At 39.5% G+C, this 23,459-nt stretch overlaps 1 protein-coding gene across 1 annotated transcript in view; it reads right to left on the bottom strand.

The window, feature by feature from the left end:
- The window catches only part of NYAP2 (neuronal tyrosine-phosphorylated phosphoinositide-3-kinase adaptor 2), a 178,419-nt gene extending 167,110 nt beyond the window's left edge, over positions 1 to 11,309 (bottom strand). The window contains exon 1 of the mRNA XM_026649859.1: positions 11,104 to 11,309. Within this exon, the coding sequence (XP_026505644.1) occupies positions 11,104 to 11,309 (206 nt within the window). The remainder of the gene's footprint in view (positions 1 to 11,103) is intronic.
- Positions 11,310 to 23,459: the final 12,150 nt, after the last annotated feature.

Here is a 23,459-nt window from a genome sequence, read left to right as displayed (position 1 = left end):
AAGTACTGTCCAAACCCAGTCATAGATTTATTCATAGATCCAGTCAAGGATGTATTTTAGTCATTTCTGGTTTAAATTGAGATCCCTTCCCTTTATAACTCACTTATCCTCCGCCATTCCCAAGTCAAGGGTCGTATATACTGACCCAATAACATATCTTGAAAACTAGAACCAATCAACAATTTTAAGCATCATTTTCGTTCTCAGTGACCCAGAATTAGTAAAGTTTGACTACATTTATTTCAGAAGCATTTTGGCTGTAGAGCAGTGTAATTGGCAGGGGCACAGAACTCCTCCGGCCCTGGGGCCAGGATGGGAGCTGACAACTCCTTCGGTTGCAGGAGGAGAATGAGCCCCTCCAGTCATGGGAGGGGGAGCAGGCCCCTCCAAAAGTGGTAAAATGTTTGTTCCTGAGCAGACCTCTGTAAGGGTGATTAGCATAATGTTCACAGCAGGTCCTGAGGAAACCTGGTCCTTTTGCAAATTTCATAAGTGTATGGGTGGATGCTGCCAGTCCAATCCAGGTGAAGAAGGGCTCCTCCAGGCCTGCATGGGGATAGAAATGCCCTTCCTGCTGGTCAGCAGGAAGGGCACAATCCCCATCCTATCTGGCCAGCTACTTCCTGCCCTTCACTCTGTCCCTGTAAACTGTCCCCACTTGTCCTCCTCTAACACTTGTTGTAAGGGAAGCCCTTAAAGAGGCAACAACTCTTTTCTTCTGGCCAGCTGCACAAGAACACACTGCATTGAGCTGAGGTGAGCACATTACTGACTCAATGAGGCAAAAGAAAGAGCAGAGGCCTCCCCAACACAGTAAGGGAATGAGAGGCTGCTACTGTTTTTTTCCCCTTTTATTAGAGATACTTTGAGAGTTTGGGTACTTCTAGCCCCCTTCCTTTTTCTCAATTAGTGTTAAAAAAGGATAAATTATGCTCTTCCTACCATGCATATTTTCTGTTTCCTTTCCATTGCATGCTATCTACTTTCTCTCCCATAGCAATAAAAGGGAAAATAATCATTACATTCAGTGTCCTGATTTAAAAGGATCACAATACTAAAATGCAGCACACTATAGATACACAATATAGCATTCTATTCACAGTGAATTTTAGTGTCTTCTGTTTTTTTTGCTTTGTTTGTTTTTTTAAAAATCTGATGTCCACCCAACTGACACCACCCTCACTTTTCTAATCTAGATAACTCTGTGATCATGAAACTAAGAGCTGATTGTGTGGATTTCAGCTGAAACGAAGATAAACTTCAAACCATATAGTATTTAGACCTTGATATTCATCTTCATCTCTAAAGTACAGAGAAAAGTTTCTGGAAGCAAATAGCAAATTTTTCTCTGCAAAACAGTAACTTTTAGCTTATTACAAAATTGCTGACACTTCCCTCTGGTTTATTTCACTTCCAAAAGTTGGGAAAATTAAATCACTAGTTAGTTTGCACTAATGTGATTTTAGTATCAGCAGATGAATTTAAATTAGTCTCTTTGTTTACTGATTTTTCTGATTTACATAATCTGGGACTGCTGCGATATTGTCCCTGCTGGTGTTATAATGCTGAGTGTGAGAAAAATAACTTCTGATGTATACCAACACCTCAGTTTCAGCCCTGAGCTTTTTGTGTACAGCAGGAATTTTCTGTCCCTCAACAGCATGCAGAGAAGCACAATAATCTTTACGTTTAATATAGAAGATTGTCCTCTTGATGAACTGCATTTTAAAACGATCCTACTCCAATAGTAAGAGACACTGCACCTTCATTTCCTTTTGTCTTTAAAAATTCAATTAAAAGCATGTTTCAGAAATTAAATTATAGTATAAAATTAGCCAAAGTATGAAATACTGCATTTGCTCTAGCGTTCAGGGAAAGGCTGTACCAAGCAATTCACTTAATAGCACACGTGATCTAAACTTAATAACTGAAGTGCCCTCAGTTAGCAGAGAATCTACTGGTGAGATATGTCCTGTATAATCCACGAGAAGAGGGAATGGATTAAATGTAGGTAAATTTTATTAATTAGTAGCAAGCCATACAATTGTTCATATTTTCAATCTTTTAAAATTATGATTGCCTAATGTAACTCATTTCCAGCCAAGAATAGTGGTATTGGTATTAGATAGTTATAGCTCTTTCACTATGGACACATTCTAGACATGCCTATTAACTCTTTTTATTAAGATTTCAAGCTATTCAAACAATAGCTGTTAGATGGAACTTCTCAGTGTATCCCATCAACTAGGGAACTGTTTTAACTTATCCATTGCTGCACTACAATACAACTGGAAATGAGCAGTCGTTTAACCCCTAAATCATAAGGTTTTTTTACCTGTTGTGTATTGTCTAAATGTTAAATTGTGAGCAGTCTCTGGCCAGGACTGTCTTTGCATTATAAATTTATACAGTGCCTAGTATAATGGGCCCCTAATTCCTATTTGGGGTCTTTAGGCACTGCTGCAATAGAAATAAATAGCAACAACTCTCTGCTTTTGACTGGACTTCTGCTATGGAAGCTGAAGTCCTTTTATTTATTCATTTCACAGTCTATGCAGCACCCTTGGTAGGGAGTTGCAGTGTTAGCTCTCCTACAACAGTCCACCAGCACTCTCAACCCTGTACTGAACCTCTCTGACTCTGCGGAGGTGAGAGGTCATCCTGTTTTCATGTTAGCTGAGTTGTGGCCTCTCTAGAGAGGAGAGTGTCATTGGCACTAAATTATGAATGAAGGTTTTGTGCCAAGGACAATTTTCAACAGGGAATTTTGTTGACACCTTTAAACTGAGTTTACTTAGGACTTCAAGCCAAATTGGAATGGAAAACCTTAGAGGAAGAAAAGGTTAGCTACTAAGCCATGCAGTCCTGTCCCCCCCTCCAAAATCTGCTTCTGCTTTAATCTCTCATTTCTCAAATTTTAATCCAATCACATACAAATCTAATCTGCACAACAAAAAATAAACCGTCCCCTACATTAATGTTTTCATATAATTTCAGTCCTCCACCTAGCACACAGCACACAAGTAATACCCATCAACATATGTTGGCTTTTGTTGCAGAGCAGGCATGTGCTACAATAATTTCTTTTCTGATGCATATCCAAACAGGGTTCCCTTCTCCTTGTCACAAGTAAATGAACACACTGATTAGATTATCAAGGCACCATAGTGTGTGCTCAAGCCAATTCCTCTTAAAAATAAATTGTAATAAAAATATTTTAACCTGAAATAGCTGAGGGGATTCTAATGTCTAGAGAAAGGGGAGAGCACAGTTATCAGCCAGTTGGGTGGAATGTGACATAATCCCCTCTATTATTAATGAGTGCAAAGTACAGCTGGAATTTACAGCCCTGGAAAAGGGAATGACCTGAAATGACTTTCGAAAACAATTTGCCTGCTTCAGTTTTGTTCAGGTTTATATCTAGGTGTTTATAAATGATGGATTTTCATAAGGCATAAAAACGATCCACTCATATTATCCTTATCATCATATATATTTGGTTCTGTTTCTTCCCCCCAGCCTGTGTTGAGCGGCACTTTCCCAGTTGTACGTATGAGCAACCGGTTTGTCAGCAGCTCATAAGTGTGTTTCACTACTGACTGCATTTTACTGCTTATGAATTCAGAGAGTTCTTTTTGGCCTCTCTTCCGCAACTATTACTTCCTTGGGCAGCGTCATCCTTTCCCGTAACCATTATAGTTCAAACCACATGGAATGACTCTGTTTGTCAGGAGTCAGTGGAACTTGACCATAGAATATATTACTGAAATTGTGATTTTTTTTGAATGGGAGCAGATCAACACTTAAAGCAATTTTTTCCAGCTGAATTGGACTAATTGCTAATATATGTGATTCTGCTGTTTTACTGAAGGTATTTCTTTATTAATGAGATCCATTCTGAATTCACTAAAAAGGCTATAAGTGGGCAGCCTTGAAAATACGCTCTCCTTCTTTTCCTGCCCAGTCTCTATTTGATAACATTAAATCCCCTTCTGGAAAAGTCCTATGGAATTTAGTAGATAATGATAACCTTTCTACCCTATTTTTGACCCATATAATTTCTTCACTTTATAATCTCCCTTCTGTATAATTCTGTACAATGGTTAAAAATTCATTAATTTTCTAATAAATTCTGCACATGTTTAGAATAATTTTTATACAACCCTATAACATTTCTATTGCTCTATAGTGGTTTCATTTCTATTAAGTTCTATAGCCCTCTCCATAAGGGACACTCCCACTTGTTTAAAACATTTCCCCATTTTCTGCATTAGATTAGAAATACCCAGCTATATTTTTTTAAAATGTAAGCAAGAGATAGCAAGGAAATGTAGAAAGAAAGAGAGGAGCAGAAGAACAAGGGATTAAAAGTGGCAGTGAAAAATTCTTGAGACACTCGCCAATATGCCTTAGTTATGATGTGTAGGGTACCACAAAGAGTGATGGAGCCAGGCAGTCTCCATGATAATTCAGTCTGCCAAGAGTGCTAGCCAGGTTGTAAGTTATAATGTGAACATCTAGCCACTAGAAACTGGAATGAGGCCAGCAGTCCATTTCACACCAGTTAGTCACAGCAAACAGGTAGCAATAACTTTCAACCACTATTGACTTGGGCTGTATTTTAACTGGTGACTTCAAGGGGAAGGGCTCTGTATCCCATTACCAGTCTTCTGAGCCATCTATGTCCATTCCTCTGCCCTATTGTCCTTTTAAATCTGGCTAATGGAAGCCAAGTCAAAACGACTTAGCTAGGCTTTGTGGGGTGATGAGCACTGGGGGAGCTCAACTTTTCACATTACAAATTAAATATCACTGGAAAGAGACACTCAAAACTGTGTAAGATTTACTTGAAATGAACTTCATGATTTTTATACCAATCTCATGATTATTTTTCTCTGTATTCTGATTTTGATCACTTGGGGTTGGCAGTACTGTCACAGTACCGGACAACAAGTAGTTGTTTGCCTCAGCTGGTAAATATTGACTTGTTTTGCAAGACTGCCCTAGAGTAATATTTCCAGACATGACAATAGTAATACATTTGCTTTGGGGTTTGTTTATTTCGTATTGCACTAATATGGGTAGCCATATGGGTCTGAGCATTTGGGAAGGAGGATTTGTCAGCTGGATCATCTCATCTATTTACTTATAAATGTAAGAAAATACATGCGGAGGTCAACAGGACAACTATTTTACTTGCTATGGATAGAAAAGAGGTTGCTACACTAACTGAACTATATGTGATGTTTTGAGAGTTTCACAAAATAAAGATTTTAAACTCCTGTGTTAAACTGAAATCTTTAACAGAACCTTAACTACAATGTTGTGACCAGCTCCACCATAATATGACTTGTATCCCAGTATACATTCCAAAGAGTTACTATAATCATGTAATGGAGAATCATGAAAAAATCAGAACTTTTACTGGTGCCATCATTAAGTTCCTCAACAGCACATTCCTCTTGATTAAAACATCAGGTTATGTCAGAAAATCTCCTTGTCACTGAATGGTAAACCTTGTATTGTAAAGCAATAAACTGATGAGTTCATAATTAACAACCTCTCAACAAACCCCCATATCTGCACTTGCAGATGTTTTCACTGAGCCTATCACCCACAGTGGCTGCATTTATTCCACTTTTGTGTTTTTCCTTGAGATCTGGCTGCAAACATTATCTGCTTAGCATGAATATTCTACCATGTATTTTGAAATGTGTAGTTGACTGAGCACACTTTCAACTACTGGCAAATATTTTTACCATTTAAAAAAAAACGAGTGTATGCATTCTTTTGCCTAAAGTATTTTCTTGATATCAACATATTATTGAAATTAAGTTCATTGTGCACTGTAAGTTGGTAATGAAAAGACTTTCCTTAGGCTATTTTTATTCTGATATAAACATTTTGGTAGAAGCACTTTAACATGTCCATGCACACTATTTTGTTACTCTAAGATCACACACTTTCTCTGCTAAATAGAGCTTTTAGCAGTAAATAAAGCCATGGACCAAAAAAAATTTCATCCTTGTTTGCTGTTGCATACATTTAGAAATGCCTAGCTTTTAGCTGAAGGATGTCCTATTTAGAAAGGAACCTAAGGACATAACCATTGAAAACTACAGACAGTGCCTCTACTCAATTGCCTCCAAACCCGTTAAAATACATATTTAGAGATAGAGAGAAAAAATATTATCTTACATTTTGCCGATGGGTTTCTCTTCAATATATGATCTGTCATGGGGAGGAGAGGTTAGGATGACAGCTGTTCATTACAATTCCTTCTTTATTAGAAGAGCTTAATTCTGCTTTTGGCTGGCTGGCCCATATCTGCTAGCTCTACCACAGAACAGCACTACTAAAAGCTCCTCCTTCATGTCGGCATCTGTCTATTTACTCTCAATAACAAGCAAAAACAAAGCTTTCCACAATGCCATTTCACAGCGCTAAAAATGGGCTGCGAGCAAGATTAACGGCTTGAAACAGGAAGAAATACTCTTACAGCTATGTCCAAATCTTGATAGGTGGAGATTCGTGGTCACTCACACCATCAAATTAGCATGAGGGGAGTTACATTTTTACATGTGCATCAAAATATAAATATTCTCTATAGAATTGGCAGCCGAGGAGTGGAAGACTGTAGGACAAAACTGTTGAATGTACAGGCACCATTTTTACACTAATGTATATGCCATGCAGCCCCGGTGACTTCATATGGCTGATGTGACTGTTATTTCAGTTTTCACATGAGAATTTGAATTCATGCATTTAAAAAAAAATGCTTTCCAGTTGAGTTTTATATAGGGCAAGATAGCATAGAAAAGTGTAAGGAAGTTTAATAGGCGTAAAGCCTTTTGAATGTATGTTTCAACTATGGATGAGCTAGCAGGCAAATGCCTGTTATCATGGGTGCCTGAGGATAAACCCAAAATACTCAACCTTCCCCTGGGCACCCTGAATTGATGAGGCAACCAGGCGTTTTATTCCCAGAAGTGCTGCCTCCAGAATGTGGTGCACTGTTTTCTATCAAGAGTGGCTAACACGCATCTTCCAGCATTGCAACTAGATTCCTAATGAAAGCTATAATGCTTCTTAACTTTGTATTTGTAACACATAAACTCTGTAGGCAATATGGCAATGTTCTGATAATAGTTTCCTGTCACGCTGGACAGACCAGCCTTCAAACTTATAGAACAGCTCAGTGTAAGCTCGAAAGCTTGTCTCTCTCACCAACAGAAGTTGGTCCAATAAATGATATTACCTCTTTCATGTTGCCTCTACTATAAAATAGTAAGACCAGAAAAATAAGATACAAAAAAAATCAATATGTCCAGAAATTAAGTGCTAACTATGTATGAAAACATATTTACTATTTAATCTCAGCCCTTTCTCAGAACATTATCCTTGTTTTCTTTACATAATCGCTAAATACTGGGCTAAAATTAGGTCAAAAATTCCGATCAGATCATCTGACTCTGTCCAGCAAGATGAGAGAGAGACTAAATTTTTGCTCAGTCCAGTATGAGGCATGTTTTATTTCTTGTAACTTATAAATGATCCATACAATATTTCTTCCATAATTAACCTATCAACATGTGTTGAATTAACAATCATACCAAAAGGTACATCAATGCCACTGTTAGTGCACAAATACAATGCGATGTAGCACTCCCAACCCTTTCTCAAGAAAAATGTATAATGCAAGGGCATTTTAATTTTTGTAGGTCATTTTTCACATTGTATTTACAGAACACTGGCACCATCTAATGCATTTCACTGAATTATTTTATCTATCTTAAAAGTTTCTACCCATGTAACTGAGAAAATAAATAAATTACTCCATGCTATTTTGTTAAAAACCGTGATCAACCTTCTTCTAAAAAGAATCATTTTATACTCAAAATGAATGGCTCCCAAAAATGGTATTATTAATGCCAGGGAATGTTTTGGAAATTGTATCCTCAGTCAGGAACACTTCTAACCCAAACAACAATATTTGTTTTGAGTTTTTTACCTCAGCACACTTCATCATGTGGTCTCTGGTCTTTTCATGATTTTATGCCTGCATGTGTTCCCTAGCAACTACTGTCTCTCTCTATATCACATGTGCAGGAACCAAAAGTAATCTAAAAGACCAAAGTTAATAGTGCAAATACTTAAGGATAGTTGCATGAAACAAAGAGGGGAAGTAATAATCCTATGCCATATTTTATGCCTGCCACTTGTCAACAGGGAACATGGCATTGGATAAATCTCTTGAGGTCTCCACAGGGAGCAGACTTGCTTGCAATCAACTTAAGTGGTTTTTGATGTCATTGCTCTTTTAGACAAGTCAGATTTCTTCCAGGTTATCAGAGTTTTCAGTTCTCTTAATAAAAGGGGAGAATAGCCCCTCCCCCTTTCCCACCCCAGACTGTGTGCAGGGGAACCTGTGGGAGGGAGTTAAAGAGAAGAAAAACTTGTTTCCCAGTCCATGGAACATTCAGCAAGAGGCCAGGGCCATTTTCAAAGAGTTTTTGTGCCTCTATGCAGCCATGGTGCCCTTCAGACATACCAACTCCCTGGCTGTGTCTCCCCACTGCAAGCGCTTCTGCGGCCAGCAACAGCCCCCAGGAGGATCCCTGCTATCAAGGGAGGCTCTATCAGAATGGTAATGTGGCCTCAGGTTTTATTATCCTTCCTGAAAGGCCACTGTGTGGCATGATGCAAATCCATCCCCAGATCTACTTCCAGCCAGCACACCCCTGACTCCTTTCTTCCTGAGAAAGGAGAGATTACCACCCCACCGACCCCTGCCGGGCACACAAATCTGGGAAGCATGGCCTGGCTGTGGGTGGTTGGCCTGTTTCCTCAGCCCAGGATGGACTCATTTTCACACCCACATCTCTTTCTGGGCACAGTTTGATTGTTTGGTGGCTGAATTGAAAAATAATAATAACCCCCCCCCCCCCCCCCACACACACACACACAATTGGTTTATTTTGACTCCAGTGATTTTTTTTTGTTTTTTTATCACCGAAACAAAGTGTCCAAATGGTTTGAATGACTTTGACATTAAAAAAAAAAATCTTTTTTTCCCCAGCTGAAACAATTTGCCAAATGCTCTAGTTGCCATCCACTAACTAAAAACAAAACCAAAGACATTAACACCTTGTTTCCTTGTCTATACCAGGGAAGTTTATCAACAAATTTCCCCTATTGCTAGAATCAGTTTAGCTCCACTTGGGGCATCTTATTCTAGACAGCCTGCCTGCTGCCATGGCATGTAGGTGACAGTGAATAGTGGTGCTAGTAACTAATAACTCATCTACACTAGAGCCAGCATTAGCAGCAACAGGCCATTTTTGGCAATATTCCTCTAGGGCAGATGTGACTTCTGTGTCTTTTCTTCCTTCCCAAGTGTGAGGTCTGCGGAACTGTCCGTATTAGTGTGTTGTACAGACATTTACCTGTTAAAATCCAACAGTGGGTAAGTTGTGTGTGTGTGTACAAGAGAGGGAAAGAACAAATATATACATTATATAGCTAGTTTGCTTACATAGAGAAAACAGAAAGGAAACAAAGATGGCACAGATTAAACAAAAGCACAACCAGCATAAACCAAAACAGAAAACTAACCTGTTTTCCTTATGGCCAGTTAATGTAACCTTATCACTTCATATGTATTACAACTGAACCACCAAAAAAACCTACATTCTCCACTCCCAAACATTCTGAAGCACTCTAAATATAGTATGTCCCACAAATCCCTAAGAAGATTCCAAAATGCACATGTTTCATTACTTATTGCTGTTCCCCTACCATGTCACACTGTCTTTTCCCCCTTCCCCAAACATAAAAGTAGCATTCAAACAGAAAATCCAAAAACATCAGGAAACATGGCAGTCACAATTTCAGCTTTTGTTGCTTTTCCACCCAGAGTGCCAGATCTACTTCTACTGCTCTATTAACATTCCATCAGAATTAATGGGCTATTAAGGTATCCCTGGAATATTCAGCAGCACAGCAGGTCTGTTTTACCTGTACAGTACATGGTACATTTTGCAACATTTAATCACTTATATTACTATGCTGAAGATTCACACTGGAGGAAATATTCAAAGAGCCTCCTATCTCTGTGTGTTCAAATCTTTCATTTGCATATGCAAGTTTGGTACTTAGATGGGTGGTTACCTGGTTTGTATTATACAATTTGTCCTTTCCCTCAAAGCAATGTAAGATTTGAATATGTAAATATGTCTTTTGCTCATCCTTTTCTCCTGTCCATGAAAGTGCACAGTTCTCATTGACATCCCTGGGAATTTGAGGCTAGATCGAGTAAGCACTCTGTTCTTAAGCTGCTCATTAAAATCTATGGGAGTTCTGTATTTAGAACATTTACAGAATCTGACCTTTTGTGCATTTATGGGATCTATTCCATTTCCATTTAAATGAATGATAAAGTTTCTGACGGCTTGAGAGAGAGCAGGATGATGAAGAGATCCCATAAATAGCAAGTAAGTACTGTGAGTTCTCTGATATTATTAAAGTAATTTTTTGTATAAAAGCATCAAATCGAGAATAATCTATTTTGATCCACAAGGAATATTCCCTAATGTCTGAATCATGCAAACACATAGGAATGTATTTAACTTTACACATGAGATGTTCCATTGGAGGGATTACTCAGATGTACAAGTTACACATTTGAAAGTGTTTGGAGGATCAGTTCTCCAAGAAATACAATTTAATTCACACCAACCTAACTTTTATTTAGAAATCACACTGATGAGGGCCCCAAACTCATACATTTGGTTAGAGATATATTCTGTTAGTTAAGAGTATCGTCTTTCTCACATTTCTGAGGACAGAGCCACTCTGTCGTTCATGCATAGTGTAAAACATATGACATGAACAGCTCAGTGTGGGGGCAGATCCTCAGCTGGTGTCAATCAGCATTAGCTACAAAGATGTTACTAGAGCTATGCTGATTTGTACCAGCTGAAGGTCTGGCCCTTTACTTTTCAATCAGTTTTACAGACCATACATCTGAAGCCAATAGTCAATGGGATTATTTTCTCATGGCCACTTCCTTGCAAACAATGTTCTTTTTATTGATATATTTACCGTTTTATTGCTTCTTCTTGTTTACGGCGTTTTTCATTCTTTTCTTTCAAGTAAGCCAGGTTTGTTTCATTCCTCATGCGATCATTCTCTCGAGCAATGTCTGATGCATTCTGTATAACCAAGCCATCATAGGCCTTCATCCCCATATCTTCAATATACTGGAGAAAAGTGCCCAACGTGACCTCCTCCTGATTAGAATTCATCATTTTGCAGGAGATAATGGACGAAGGAAAGCAACACTTCCTGCAGGTTGAAAGACACACGATACCTTAATCAGTGAGCAACAAGCTTGCAGTTTATTACAGATAATATGTTGTCAGTAGCAATTTGCAGTGCTTGGCAGGAAATATTTTTGAGGCCAGCCTCCTACTTAAATTTATAGCAAACAAGGCAAAACAAAACAACCCCCTTTTCATGTAAGTTGCCCAGAACCACCAGGTTATGGACATTGTAAGCTTGTGTTATCATGTGATCTTAATACTGTTTCTCTGCTCTCCTTTCCCTCCTCCCCTTCCAATTGTTTATTACATTCACTAAATTGCATCTTGTCCTTGAGTTGATTGTAAACTCTTCAAGCCAAGGACCCTGGGTCCCTTTGTGTTTGTACAGTGCTCAGCACAGTGGAGTCAGGATCCTACCTCAGGTCCTAGGTTCATATTATTTACTAATGTTTTTAAATCACACTTTGAAGTGCCATTGATAAAGAGTTAATAAATGATTGTAACATTAATAATAAGTCGTATGCATTATATATTGCTATAAACATTGGGGTTATACATGGTTGTAAGCCATAGTTTCAAGCAATTTATTGGACTCTATAACAATTGGTAATTTATTAATATATATTAACCATTTGTCAATCCTTTATAAATAGAATCTTCATATAAAGTGTGAATATTTTTTCTGTCTTAGGTTCTTATATGGTCTCCATCACCTCACAGTCTTTTAATGTAGCTATCCTCACAACGCCCCTATGAAAGAAGTACTATTATCCCCATTTCACAGAGGGAGATTTGAGGCACAGAGAGACTAAAGTAACTTGTCCAAAGTCATGCAGGGTCTGGGTAGAATGAGGAGGAAGGATGGTATCATTTCTCAGACAAGTACTGAGTCTATGTAACCATAATATAGCATAAGAACAATGCCAGGACAGTGAGAATACCTTAACTGATTTTACTGAGCAGGCAATGGGAGTTCTGTCTGCATGTGGACTGTAGCATAGGAGCAACTGTTGAACTAGCATCAAAATATTTCCTCTCTTTGTTATATAGTGGCATGTTTCCAGGCCCATTTCAGCATTCTTTCATGCTGCTGGATAAGTAAAATTCTGATGTGAACAGTTATTAGTTTTAAACACAAAATTAAAATCTCTAATAGATTCCAATAATCACTGTGCACCTGTGGGCACAGCCCACACCATGAGACCACAGTGCTTTTAAATTCACAAAGGAAACTGAACTGGGAAAGGCAGAGGTCCTCCCCTCCCCACCGACCAAAAAAAAATCTTCTTTTTTGTTTAGTAATTTTAGCTGTTACTGGTAGCAAAAGTAAGTCAGGTTTCAGACGGAAATATTTTTGGTGTCCCATTAAATACAGACAATTTCATTGCCTTTACTTCCCTTTTTTTTTACAAAACAAAAAATATAAATGTAAAAATGACTTTAGAGTAACATTAAAGTTGAGCAGTTAAAATCTTAAAAGTCAGAAAGGACTAAGGCCCCAATCATGCAACCTATTCCCTCCAGGCAAGCCCTCTGCACCCATGCAGAAGTCGCCCTTTTAAATCCACTGGGGCTCTGTGTGGGCACAAGAGTCTCCCTGCATAGAACAATATGCAGGATCAGCACCTATCTTAAGGATCTCAGAGCAGAGTCAACCTGGCAGCCTTGTTCTTTGTGTAATTTCACTGGCATTTCAACAGAAGTGAATTTGGACCAACGTGGCTACCTTTATAATAGTTATGGAACTATAGGGCCTGAGATGGCAGCCCTTACTCGGACAAACCTCCTTTTGCCTTCAATTTAAATTCTGTCTGATTATGGAACACAGGACTAGATTCAGAATCGTTCTGTCTCCAGAGTTTGTTTTCTTTTAACTAGAGATTTAGAATCTAGTCCCTTCCCTTATTTTAAGGTCGTTTACATTTAGACTTAAACACTTTCTGGGTATGTCTACACGGCATTTTGGAACAAGCGGGAGCGAGCCTCCCAACCTGGGTCAACAGACTTGGGGTAGCAGAGCTCATGCTAGTGCTCCAACTATATCTGTGTAGAAAGTGCTGTGAAGCTGCGGTTCAAGTTCTGAAGTCTAGGAAGGAGGATAGACTACAGAGCCCAAACTCCAGCCCAGACTGCAACTTCGAAGTGCTGTCTATACAGCTATTCTTAGAGCTCTAACACAAGCCCCCCTAGCCTGAGTCTGTTGACCTGGGCTGGAAGGCTTGCTCCCATTCATCCAAAATGCTGCATGCATGTACCCTTTCAGTGTACATAAAACAGTAACACATGTGATAGTGACAGAGTTCCTTTAAGGTAAGGTACATTCAACCATGAAATCCTGGCTCCATTAAGTTAAAGGAAATTTTGCCATTGGTGTCACTGGGGACAGAATTTCACCCTTGAAGAATATATTTAGTGTATGTTGATGAGGCTTTGGGGCCTGATCCAAAGTTCATTGGTCAATAGAAAGACTCCCAATGACTTCAATGGACTTTGGATCAGGTCCTAAAGAATTATTAAATGGAGAATTATTCTGATCTTTTTCACTGAGGCATACAGAACTTTGTTTATTACATGTCCTCCACATGACTTGGTTACTGCATTTTATTCTGTGTTCTCTTTTTCTGAGGCCTAAAATATACAGGCATTTAACAATATGAAAGAGCTGCTTAGCTAAGGCTCATGTTACAAAGCATTTTATTTTTTATTGAAGTATATTAATCCCTAGGTCAAAGCAATATGGAGAAGGCAAACATACATGTGCTCAATAGAGATGAGTCTCTGTTTTGCTGTATGCACTGGCCAGATATTTTATTATATTGTGTTATTGTTTTAGTTACTATTTATTACTGACCATGTAGCTAGCACTGTACATTTCTTTGGGGTTTTAGAAACACAGAGTAAGACACATTCCCTGACACAAATAGTTTACAATTTAAGGATGCACTTTTGCAAACACTACTGATCACAGTTCTAACTACTGTCATAGTCCCACTGAAGCCATTCCTGCAATCACTTTATACCAAGCATATCACTGTCTGCTTAGTCCCGTAGGATTCAGTGTGTTGTATTGACATCAGTGGCACTACATATTAAAATAAGTAGTGAGATCAGTAGCAAGTGTTTGCTGGATCAGATCCTAAATATCTGATATCATTTTTGAATTTTGCAATCTCATGGCATTTGTCAGTATTTGAAACTTGTATCTGCCATGCTTAAATAGGGCATAAACTTCAAACAGCTGGGACTAGTCAAAGCTTAGAGTACTTATTACTGTAAACATTGTTACTTTATTAATCTATCCTGTGTAATATGACAGACTGATTTTTGTTAATACACAATGGTGTTGCTTCAGACATTTTATTACTTGAATATCCAGACTGGTGAGAATGTGTAACCAATACATGTGCCCTTTGAGTCGTACTATGCATTATCTGACTCTCTCTCTTAGTAATGTAGGTTGTGGACAACACTGATCAACTGCTGACCAAAGGTTTTAATTTCTGGTAAACTCAGACAACAAACCATTTCCAGTCATCTATCAGAGGAGATAAAAGTCAAGCAAGTATTCTGTTTGAGTACATTTACATTTGATTACACATCTGTAAGTCACTAAATATGTAATGTAAGCCTGAGGTGAGGCAACATTTTGTCACCCCTGTTGTGCATATAGTGCTCCTGGAGTTTTAATTAGCTGGTGATGAGAGGAAGAGAATCATAGGGCCACTTGCATCTTGCATAATCAACTTGTTTTCAGTTTGTTTGATTTTTGAAACTGGAAAATACTGGCTAATTGTTACATGGAGGTTGCTTAATTTGAAAAATTCTCTTGTACCACTTTCCACCCCTCTCTGTGTGGATATATATACACATGGGGAGGGGCCTGTTTCAAAAACACCTAATGTCAGCCTAATTCTGCTCCCAGTGAAGTCAATGGTATGGAATAGTAATGATAAGTCAATGCCACTGATTTCATTGAGCACTTTTGACAATCGATCCTACAGTGAGGATATAGCTAAAAAGGTATGCAAGGCATACACTTCATTTAAAAAAAAATTACATGAAAGGTACATGTGTCAATTACATGAGTAATCTCATCCTGAGAAAAGCTAGGGCTCTTATTGTTCTCTGTTCACTGTGTGTCTAGGTGGTTTTAGAAAACACCTCAGTCCATATGTTTGTCTTCATTTTCTCAACTACTCTATGGATGCTTTTATGACTACAATAAATCTGGGCATTTTCTCAAGTGTAACTGTATATGCTGGATGACTAGGCAAGCCTATAAAGACTGGTCCTATATTTATCCCCATAAATGTGCTATGCTACTGTGAATACCATTATATTTATTAATGTATACAATAGAATGCAAAAATGTTATATATTGATGTTCCATAATATCAATGAGTAAGCATTCTGGGGAGGGTCTTGGAAGTTAATCGCTGTACATTAGCAGGACAGTTTTTTGCAGGTCAGGCAGGACAACCCCTTCTTCAAAAAACATCAAGTTCTGAAAGTCTCATCACCTTCTCCTCTCTGCCAAGTCAAAGTTGAGAGACATTATCAGGGCAACTTGGAGCTGCTTACAGTGCCACTGCCCATGCAATCAGCTGACCACATGAAAGAAATTAAACTAAATTTTTGCCAACTCTTCTACAAATGCATACAGTTTACAGGCAAGGGCAAGCAGTTCCCTGACTGATTTTTGCCTATTAACAGGACTGAATATAAGACACTTGTAATACTTCAGATGTGATTTCTGAAAATGTGGGTAAATAATGCATGGTGTTTCACAAAGGTGCTATCACATACTCTAGTATATCTTTTTACATTTGAAATATAATTTTCTATTTGATTTGATGCATAATGTACAGAATCCTAGTATTAAAAAACTAACACCCGTCCAGAAAATGCACAGTCCATGTGCAAGGAATGCTAAAGTCAGACTACTAAGTGCAGTGATTACATGTAATATCATGTTGCTATGTTGTAAAATTCAGAGAAGTGGCTCCACCTTTATTCATGGTTAAGCCACCCCAAAAATCTTCACAGTTGCTTTTCCTCCTGCTTGATAGCCTCAAAATGCAGCTGTGCTACAGTAAAAACTGGCAATGTTGACATTAAACTGAAGGGGCTTGTTCAAATAGTGACAAAGGCACTGATTGCTTTCTTCTCAAATCAATGGGAGGCATTTTGTTTTTTAAACATAGGAGGATTAAGGCTGACACAACTCAACAGTGGTGTAGTACATGTCATGAATCCAACCCTGGATTCGTGGGGGATATGTATTCCACTTCATTCCTGCTTTCCTCCCTGCATACTCACACTCCTCAATTTTAAACCCCATTCACTTTAGCGTTACTTGTTGGCTATCTCAGCAAAACTCAACATTTCAAAAGCATTTTGCACAGATCAAGAATGCTAAATTGCCATCCTGCCCTTTGAGTTTGTGCTGCAGTGTTCCAGTTGCTTGCAAGGCAATAAGTGCAAAGTTGACAGACCACATCCGACTTTCACAAACTGATGACTACAGCCCCACTAATAAGGGCCTCGTGGTACTGGGGAGTTGACAGTCTACTTTTCCCTCTCCAAAAGAAGCGACTGCAAATATATCAGCAAATGGAATGAGATGCTGCCTTCCATGAAATCGCTTCTATACCTCTCATAATATTTCTACCCCTGTGCCAGGCAAACTTCCATATGTTAAATATTTGATTTGATTAATTGTTAAAAGGAGAAGCATGAACAAGCAGTGCATCAATAAAAGGCAAATAACGAGCAGGCATGTTGTTTGTCTAAGTAGTACTACACTAGATTCTAATGTCAAACAGAGAGCAAAGTCTCTATGAATTAGGCACTCAAGCTTTCCTAAGTCATACCATGTAGTTTGGTCTTTTTTTTTTTTATTAAATAGAGGCTAATTGAATCTTAAATGCAAATAATTTTTTACAAGTTATCTTTGCTAAGATTACATACTATCCATCTTATACTCATTACACTGCACAATATGAGCACCAGCACCTGAGTGAAAGCCACAGAAGCTAAGTGATACTAAAACCTTCACTTAAAGAGGTTAAAATTGGCTCTTTGGGAAGAATAAAAAAAACTGCTATGTATATTTAAGAAAATAGCCTGTGGCTATAAATTTTCACCTTTCAAGTGTAAAGGTAATTCAATCAAGAGTTTAAATAACTAAAAAAATACTCCCCAATCCTTGGAATTTGGGTCACTTCATGCTGCATTTTGGGCAGCAGAAAGATCATTGCCTACAATGTCTTCTGTCTGCTTTAGAATTTAGAGAGCTGTTGTTGTTTACTTTGCAATAAGACACTTTGATCAAGGTGCCTTTTCAAAAAGCTTGAATATGTTTCATCCGAAATACATGATGTCTTAAAATGTAACAAATCTGCATTCCTAACAGCAAGCACTTAGTGTAATTATGAGATTTAGATTATCCAGATACTACTGGGGAGAATTAGAAAAACATTATGGGCAAACAGAGATGTGTATTTGAACTCAGAAGAAAGAAAGAATCAGCTTCTTGTGTACGTGATTTTTTTCCCTCCCTTAAGAAAATGAAATGGAGATTTTACTACTAAGAGTAATGTATTCAGATGTTGTAAAATATTAATAGTGTGGCATGTCTGATAAGTAACTAACACAGATGTTATGAATCATATCAATTAATACATCAGAATATAGCAAAGAATGTTTTTAATAATTTAGCACTGCTTTTTACAAATGAAAAATCCAGCTCAAATGTTGCTATTATAAACACAGCTAATGTGTGTAGGTACATAAAATAGTCTGAGATACATTTACAGCATTGTTTAGTTAAGAAATAGCTTGATTAATCTTCCAAAAACAGATAAGCAAACTTTGGCATTAGACATCCCTGACTACAAATTATTCCAGTTTTGTAAGTATAATTTTTTCTTATCCTTCTCTAATTAGCACTGTATTCTATTAACATGCTCAGAGAATTTTTAAAAACCATGTACATACCAAAATTTAAGTCCACGGGGACTGCTAAGTGCAATAATCAAAGGTGACTTTTGTCTGTAAAAGCCCTTTCCTGTGGTTATCTCAGTGCAGTCTGAAGGAATATTTCAGCACCATAAGAAACAGATTTGCAATTAGGCTCAGTTTTTCTTCAGTTAAAGTGCATTAAATCTTGTTGGCAAAGATGCCCAGATTGTAGAATTCTGCATCACTAGAAGTCAGTGGGTTATGTTAAAGATCTTCTTGGTATAGGATTAAAATGGCCTTTAAAGTTTGGCTTTTAAAATGCAGTGGCAAGAGAAGACAGGTGCTTGCTTCTTTAAATCCACATTCAGAGAACAGAGGGCATAGAAAATAGGAGGGTACAAACAGCACCCTGCTTTGAGGTCCAGCTGAGAAGAAACTGGATGATGTTTACCCACTTTACAACGTAGAAGATTACACCACCGTCATATGCAACAACACAGAGATTGCTAAGGTGCCTCATTTGAATGTATTCTGTGGAGACAAAAATAAATGAAAACAAGGAATAGAAAACATCCTATCCAAATGGCTTCTTGCAGCAGAAAAGATGCTCTCTCTCTCATTGCCACTTAGATATAGAAGGTTTGAAGCAGTCTAGCTTGTGGCATCGTCTCTCTCCCCCGTGACTTACAGGCAGGCTTGCTCTCTCCAGCTGCCTTAGTCTGTTGATGCTGCTGTTGATTAATCAGGGATTCTCAAACAAAGAGCAAGCCTACCTTCTGATATAAGCAGTAATCTGGTTCTCCTCTCTTTCTGCAATCCGCTTGTATTCAGCAGCCAAGCAGCCAGCATTCTAGTACCTTGGATAGTTCCTGCTCACTAGGCCCATTGGAAAACGGATGAGAAGCAGCAAGTGAAGAAATGACAAGAGACCGGAAAACAGCATCATTCTACTTCAGATTTCAGCTCCCAGGGGTTCAGTTGCTCATTAAAGCCTCCTATCTAGGCAACAGATTCTCTCTTTTATCTCCACTGTACTGTCGTCTGATTAGCAAATAATCCAGTGGGAAAAAAATCTGCATTAACAACACCGTACATCATATTTAGCCTCTGTAGGTAGTAAAGAATATGAAACACACACACCTTAAAAGAAAAAGAAAGAAAAAACTGTTCTTCCTCGGAGAATGTGTAAGTTAACCTTTAGCCCATGTTATGGCTCAAGGAAATGAGCAGCCACTTAAATGGAACATCTAGGTCTCAGTTTGATACCTCATATTGATATATCTTTTGCACTCACCCTCACTGTAAAGCAGTGCAAGGCACACAATTACTGCTGACGCAGATTAAGCTGCTGCTTGGGGAAAGATGGGAGGAGCTTTTTAACCTCATCAAAACAACCTTCCACCACCTGCTCCCATTGCATGAGAACAAAACTATCCTACTTGGACAGAATAAGCATGATCTGTATGCTGCTTGCCTTTTTTTTTTCCATGAGAGATACACTCAAGAATCCAGCATGCTGCATTATCAATATCCAGAATGTAACTATGCAATTTTATAGCTCCCTAAATTTGCAAACTCATTTTCTCAAGGAAGACTTTTATTTCTGTTTCTTAATTTTTCACTATATAATTGTATTTGCTCATATGCTATTTGCTCTTCCTGGAATTAATTCAGCTCGTCTTTGTCACCCAAAGCTGCTAGATCAGACACAAAGCAAAGGCGCTCAGTGCTAAACCATGAAGCCAGTGAAAATGGAGATGTCAAAATGTACACAAGAAGGTAACTTACACCATTGTCTAACATCAATTCCTTCCCCCTTCCCCCCACCGCCCCTGCACACTGAATCACAGTCACTTCTTTACCTTGCATGAATTTTAAGTCTAATATACTAATGTTTGAGTGATTTTAGAAAAAATAAGAAGTGAGGCTCACTGGATAAATTCCCATCAAATTGGTGCATATACACTGCAAAGGCAGTATTACTATGAACATGAATACTAGCAGTAAGCAGCCACTTAGACAGGACACACACATACCTTTCTGATAGGAATAATTTGGACAGATTCATTATGTCTATGCTGGAACATTGGAGTATGCTCTGTTTAGGCACTTATATCCACCCAGAAGCTTTAACAGGAGCAAAACTTAACTGCAAGCTTCCTGAATAGTGGAATAACTTGGTATCTGAGCTCCAGCCTGAGAAGCACATGATACTAAAAATTGTTTAAACAGTAATAATAAATAATTCAGTTACAATGTACTTTGTGAAGGTGGCTGTGCCAGAACACTCAGCCTTGGGGTGCACACCCATATCCCACTGCACCTGTTACGGCTTATGGATCCTTTAAAACTGGGAGTTACAGTTTGTAGGTCATGTGCTTGCTCCTTAGTCATGTGCCCAACAGGAAATTTTATATAATGCAGTCAAGCAAGGGAGCAGGCTGGAGGGACCCTGGGGCAGAGGAGGTCCTGGAAGAGGCCCTGCATATGTCAGGTGGAAGGCCTGGGAAGGACACAGCTGCAGGAAGCAAGAGCCAGCTGGAGAGGGCTGTAAGGGCCATGAGCATCTGGAGAAAGGGACTAGGACAAGAACCTGAGGGGCAGCGAGTGTTTGGGTTGCTGGGTTTTTGCTTCTAACTTCATAAAGAAACTCCATGAGACGAGGAACGGGGACTGTGCTGTTTGGAGCATTATTTCCCCTTCCTCTGATGGTGGATCAGCCCACAAGCTTAAAGTGGAGTTAAGATTGCTGCCAGATCATAGTGCCCTGTGCTCTGCATGTTCTTCCAGAATTGCAGGGCCCCCAAACTCTGCACTAGAGAATTAGGACATGCTAACTTAAGATCCTTCCATGTATCTCTAAAAGAAACTCACTGTAAACTTATTAAAACCTGAGAAAACCAGGGACTGCACAGCCAAAGGAATGCTTACAACCCAGCATCTCAATCAACTTAAATCTGTCCCCAAAGGCAGCTCCTTCCTTGAATCAACTTCTGCCCACGTCCGAGCACAACTGGGAGAGCAGTGTTGTGATGGAGATCCTTCCCTCCACTGGAATGGAATGGCTAGGGGAAAGGGAATACCTTCCCCAAGGCTGGAGGAAGGGCATAACTGAGGGACTGTCAGGGAGGTCCTGTGTTTATGTGTGGGTGTGGGGAGTGTGGCAGTGAGAGGAGTATGCTGCCAGGGGTAGAGGGACGTCTCTATCCCTGCATCTCTGCCACTTCCATCCACAACACCTGTGACAGAGAGCTAGGAGCCTAGAGCTGACCCAGCACTCTGGTACTAACTTTCCTCCCCCTTCCTCCCCCCCACCCCCCCCCCCCGGAGTAGACATAAGTGGGAAATGGGTGCTCAGTGGCTAAATTAGGCAAGGGGCTAACAAGCTAATGAGAGCAATCAACCTATCAGATGGGAACAGTTAAAAGTCAGAAGGAAGTGCAAGGGGGAAGCTGGCTGGGGCCAGGAGATACAGGATCTCAGGATGATGAGATATTTCTTCTCCCTCCCTGGAGTGTTGGCTAAGGGGGAAGTTTATGTCCACTTGTATGTTGCTGCACAAGGTTGTACATTTTTGAACTGTTGGAGGGGAACTAGTAAATAACACACTGCTGCTTATAAACCTGAAAAGCATCCAGCCTGTTTGTGTTGGTCCAAAGGGTGGAGAAGGGAGTCTGTTTAGCCCCTCTCGCCCCCTTTTCAGGAAATACTCCCCCAGCTCTCGAGGATGTGGTCTGGCTTCAAGAACCAAGTCCCAGTCTGGTGAATCATCTATGGTTGGCTAGCTGGGGACTGCTGCTGGTGGAGTTGAGCATTAGCTGTCCTCCTGATAAAGCTTCTGCTCCAGCTTCCTCAATCTGAGTATAACAGGGACCGTGGAGGGGGCAGAGATAGGGGGAGCTGGTGCTGAAACTGTCAGGACCTCAGCTAACAACTCAGCTATAGACTCCGAGCTGTAGAGGCTGCCCATGTTCCATAGAGAGGGCAGTAGCATGGAGTACAAAAAAATGAGTCACTACATGTTTAATATTCCAAGTTGTGCACCTTTCTTGGTGGTATGCCCTTGTTCCCACCATGGAGAAACTAGGGATATTTTTTTTTCTCTCCTGCTCACTATTTTTAACTGAGATGTAGGCAAAAATATGTGAGAAGACTTCTGAAATGTTAACAGCTCAGTTTCAGTTGACCTGTCTCAAGAATCCCTACTTCAAATGACAACCCCCCCCCCAAAATTCTACCCTGGCTTCATACCTGACCTAAAATATGTCAGGCCCATCTGACTTCTTTTGTGTATTTCTCTCACAGAGAAGTACAATAATCAGCTTTAAAAAGAAACTGAACTGCAACCTGGATAGTGCAGTGGCTAGCTGTCACTCCTTAGTGATGACAGGGACTATGGTCAAGCCTTGAGCATACACACAACCATATTTGCTCAACATTTCAATGGCCAGATCTGCTGCTGAAAACTGCATGCATATGGGCCACACTTCAGAACTGACTGATGTGGAATACTCCCCTCATGATGTCCCCACCTCCCTTGCTGTGTGCCAAATTTCTGGTGGTCACTTATTGTACAGCATCTTGTCTGAATCTGGCACTTTACAATTAATTTGATCTATATGCACTGAGCTTCCACCTACCAAAAGCCCACAGCCTCCATTATACAGCATTCTGAAGATAATTTGTGTTAGACTAAGGACATGCCACCAGGTGTGAAAATCCCACACTAGGCCAGGGCAAGAAGGGGTTAATAATCTGCCACGGAAACAGGATTGAGCTCAGATCCCCTTTGCAATACCTGCCAGACACTGCAAGCCCAGAGGAAGAGCTGCCATGAATAATGAAGGTCTCAGAGCATAAAGGGGACTGGCCTCAGCAGCGGGCTGCTCTGCCAAAGGACTGACATTCCTTCCAGACTCCAAGGGTAGCCTGACGTCTGCAGCCAGCAGATCAAACCAAGGGCTTCCCTGGGGAAGGGAAGGCTCCTTTTACAGGCTATTTGACCACTCAGAGTGGGGCAGACTGTCCAGCTCTCCCTGATATAAGGGGAAAGCTGAGGACAAACTTCTTATGGGTTTTTGTGGTTCTGACTCACTCTCCAAACTTGGCTAAGCTAGACACATTTGAAAAACGGTCATCTGCACATGCTCAGTAAAAACTTCCAAGGTTTTA

This window comes from Terrapene carolina, unplaced genomic scaffold (genome assembly GCF_002925995.2).
Source record: "Terrapene carolina triunguis isolate 2854851 unplaced genomic scaffold, T_m_triunguis-2.0 Scaffold88, whole genome shotgun sequence".
Lineage (NCBI taxonomy): Eukaryota > Metazoa > Chordata > Testudines > Emydidae > Terrapene > Terrapene triunguis.
The sequence above is the reverse complement of the archived record's forward strand: the minus strand, read 5'-3'. Positions and strand labels throughout refer to the sequence as shown.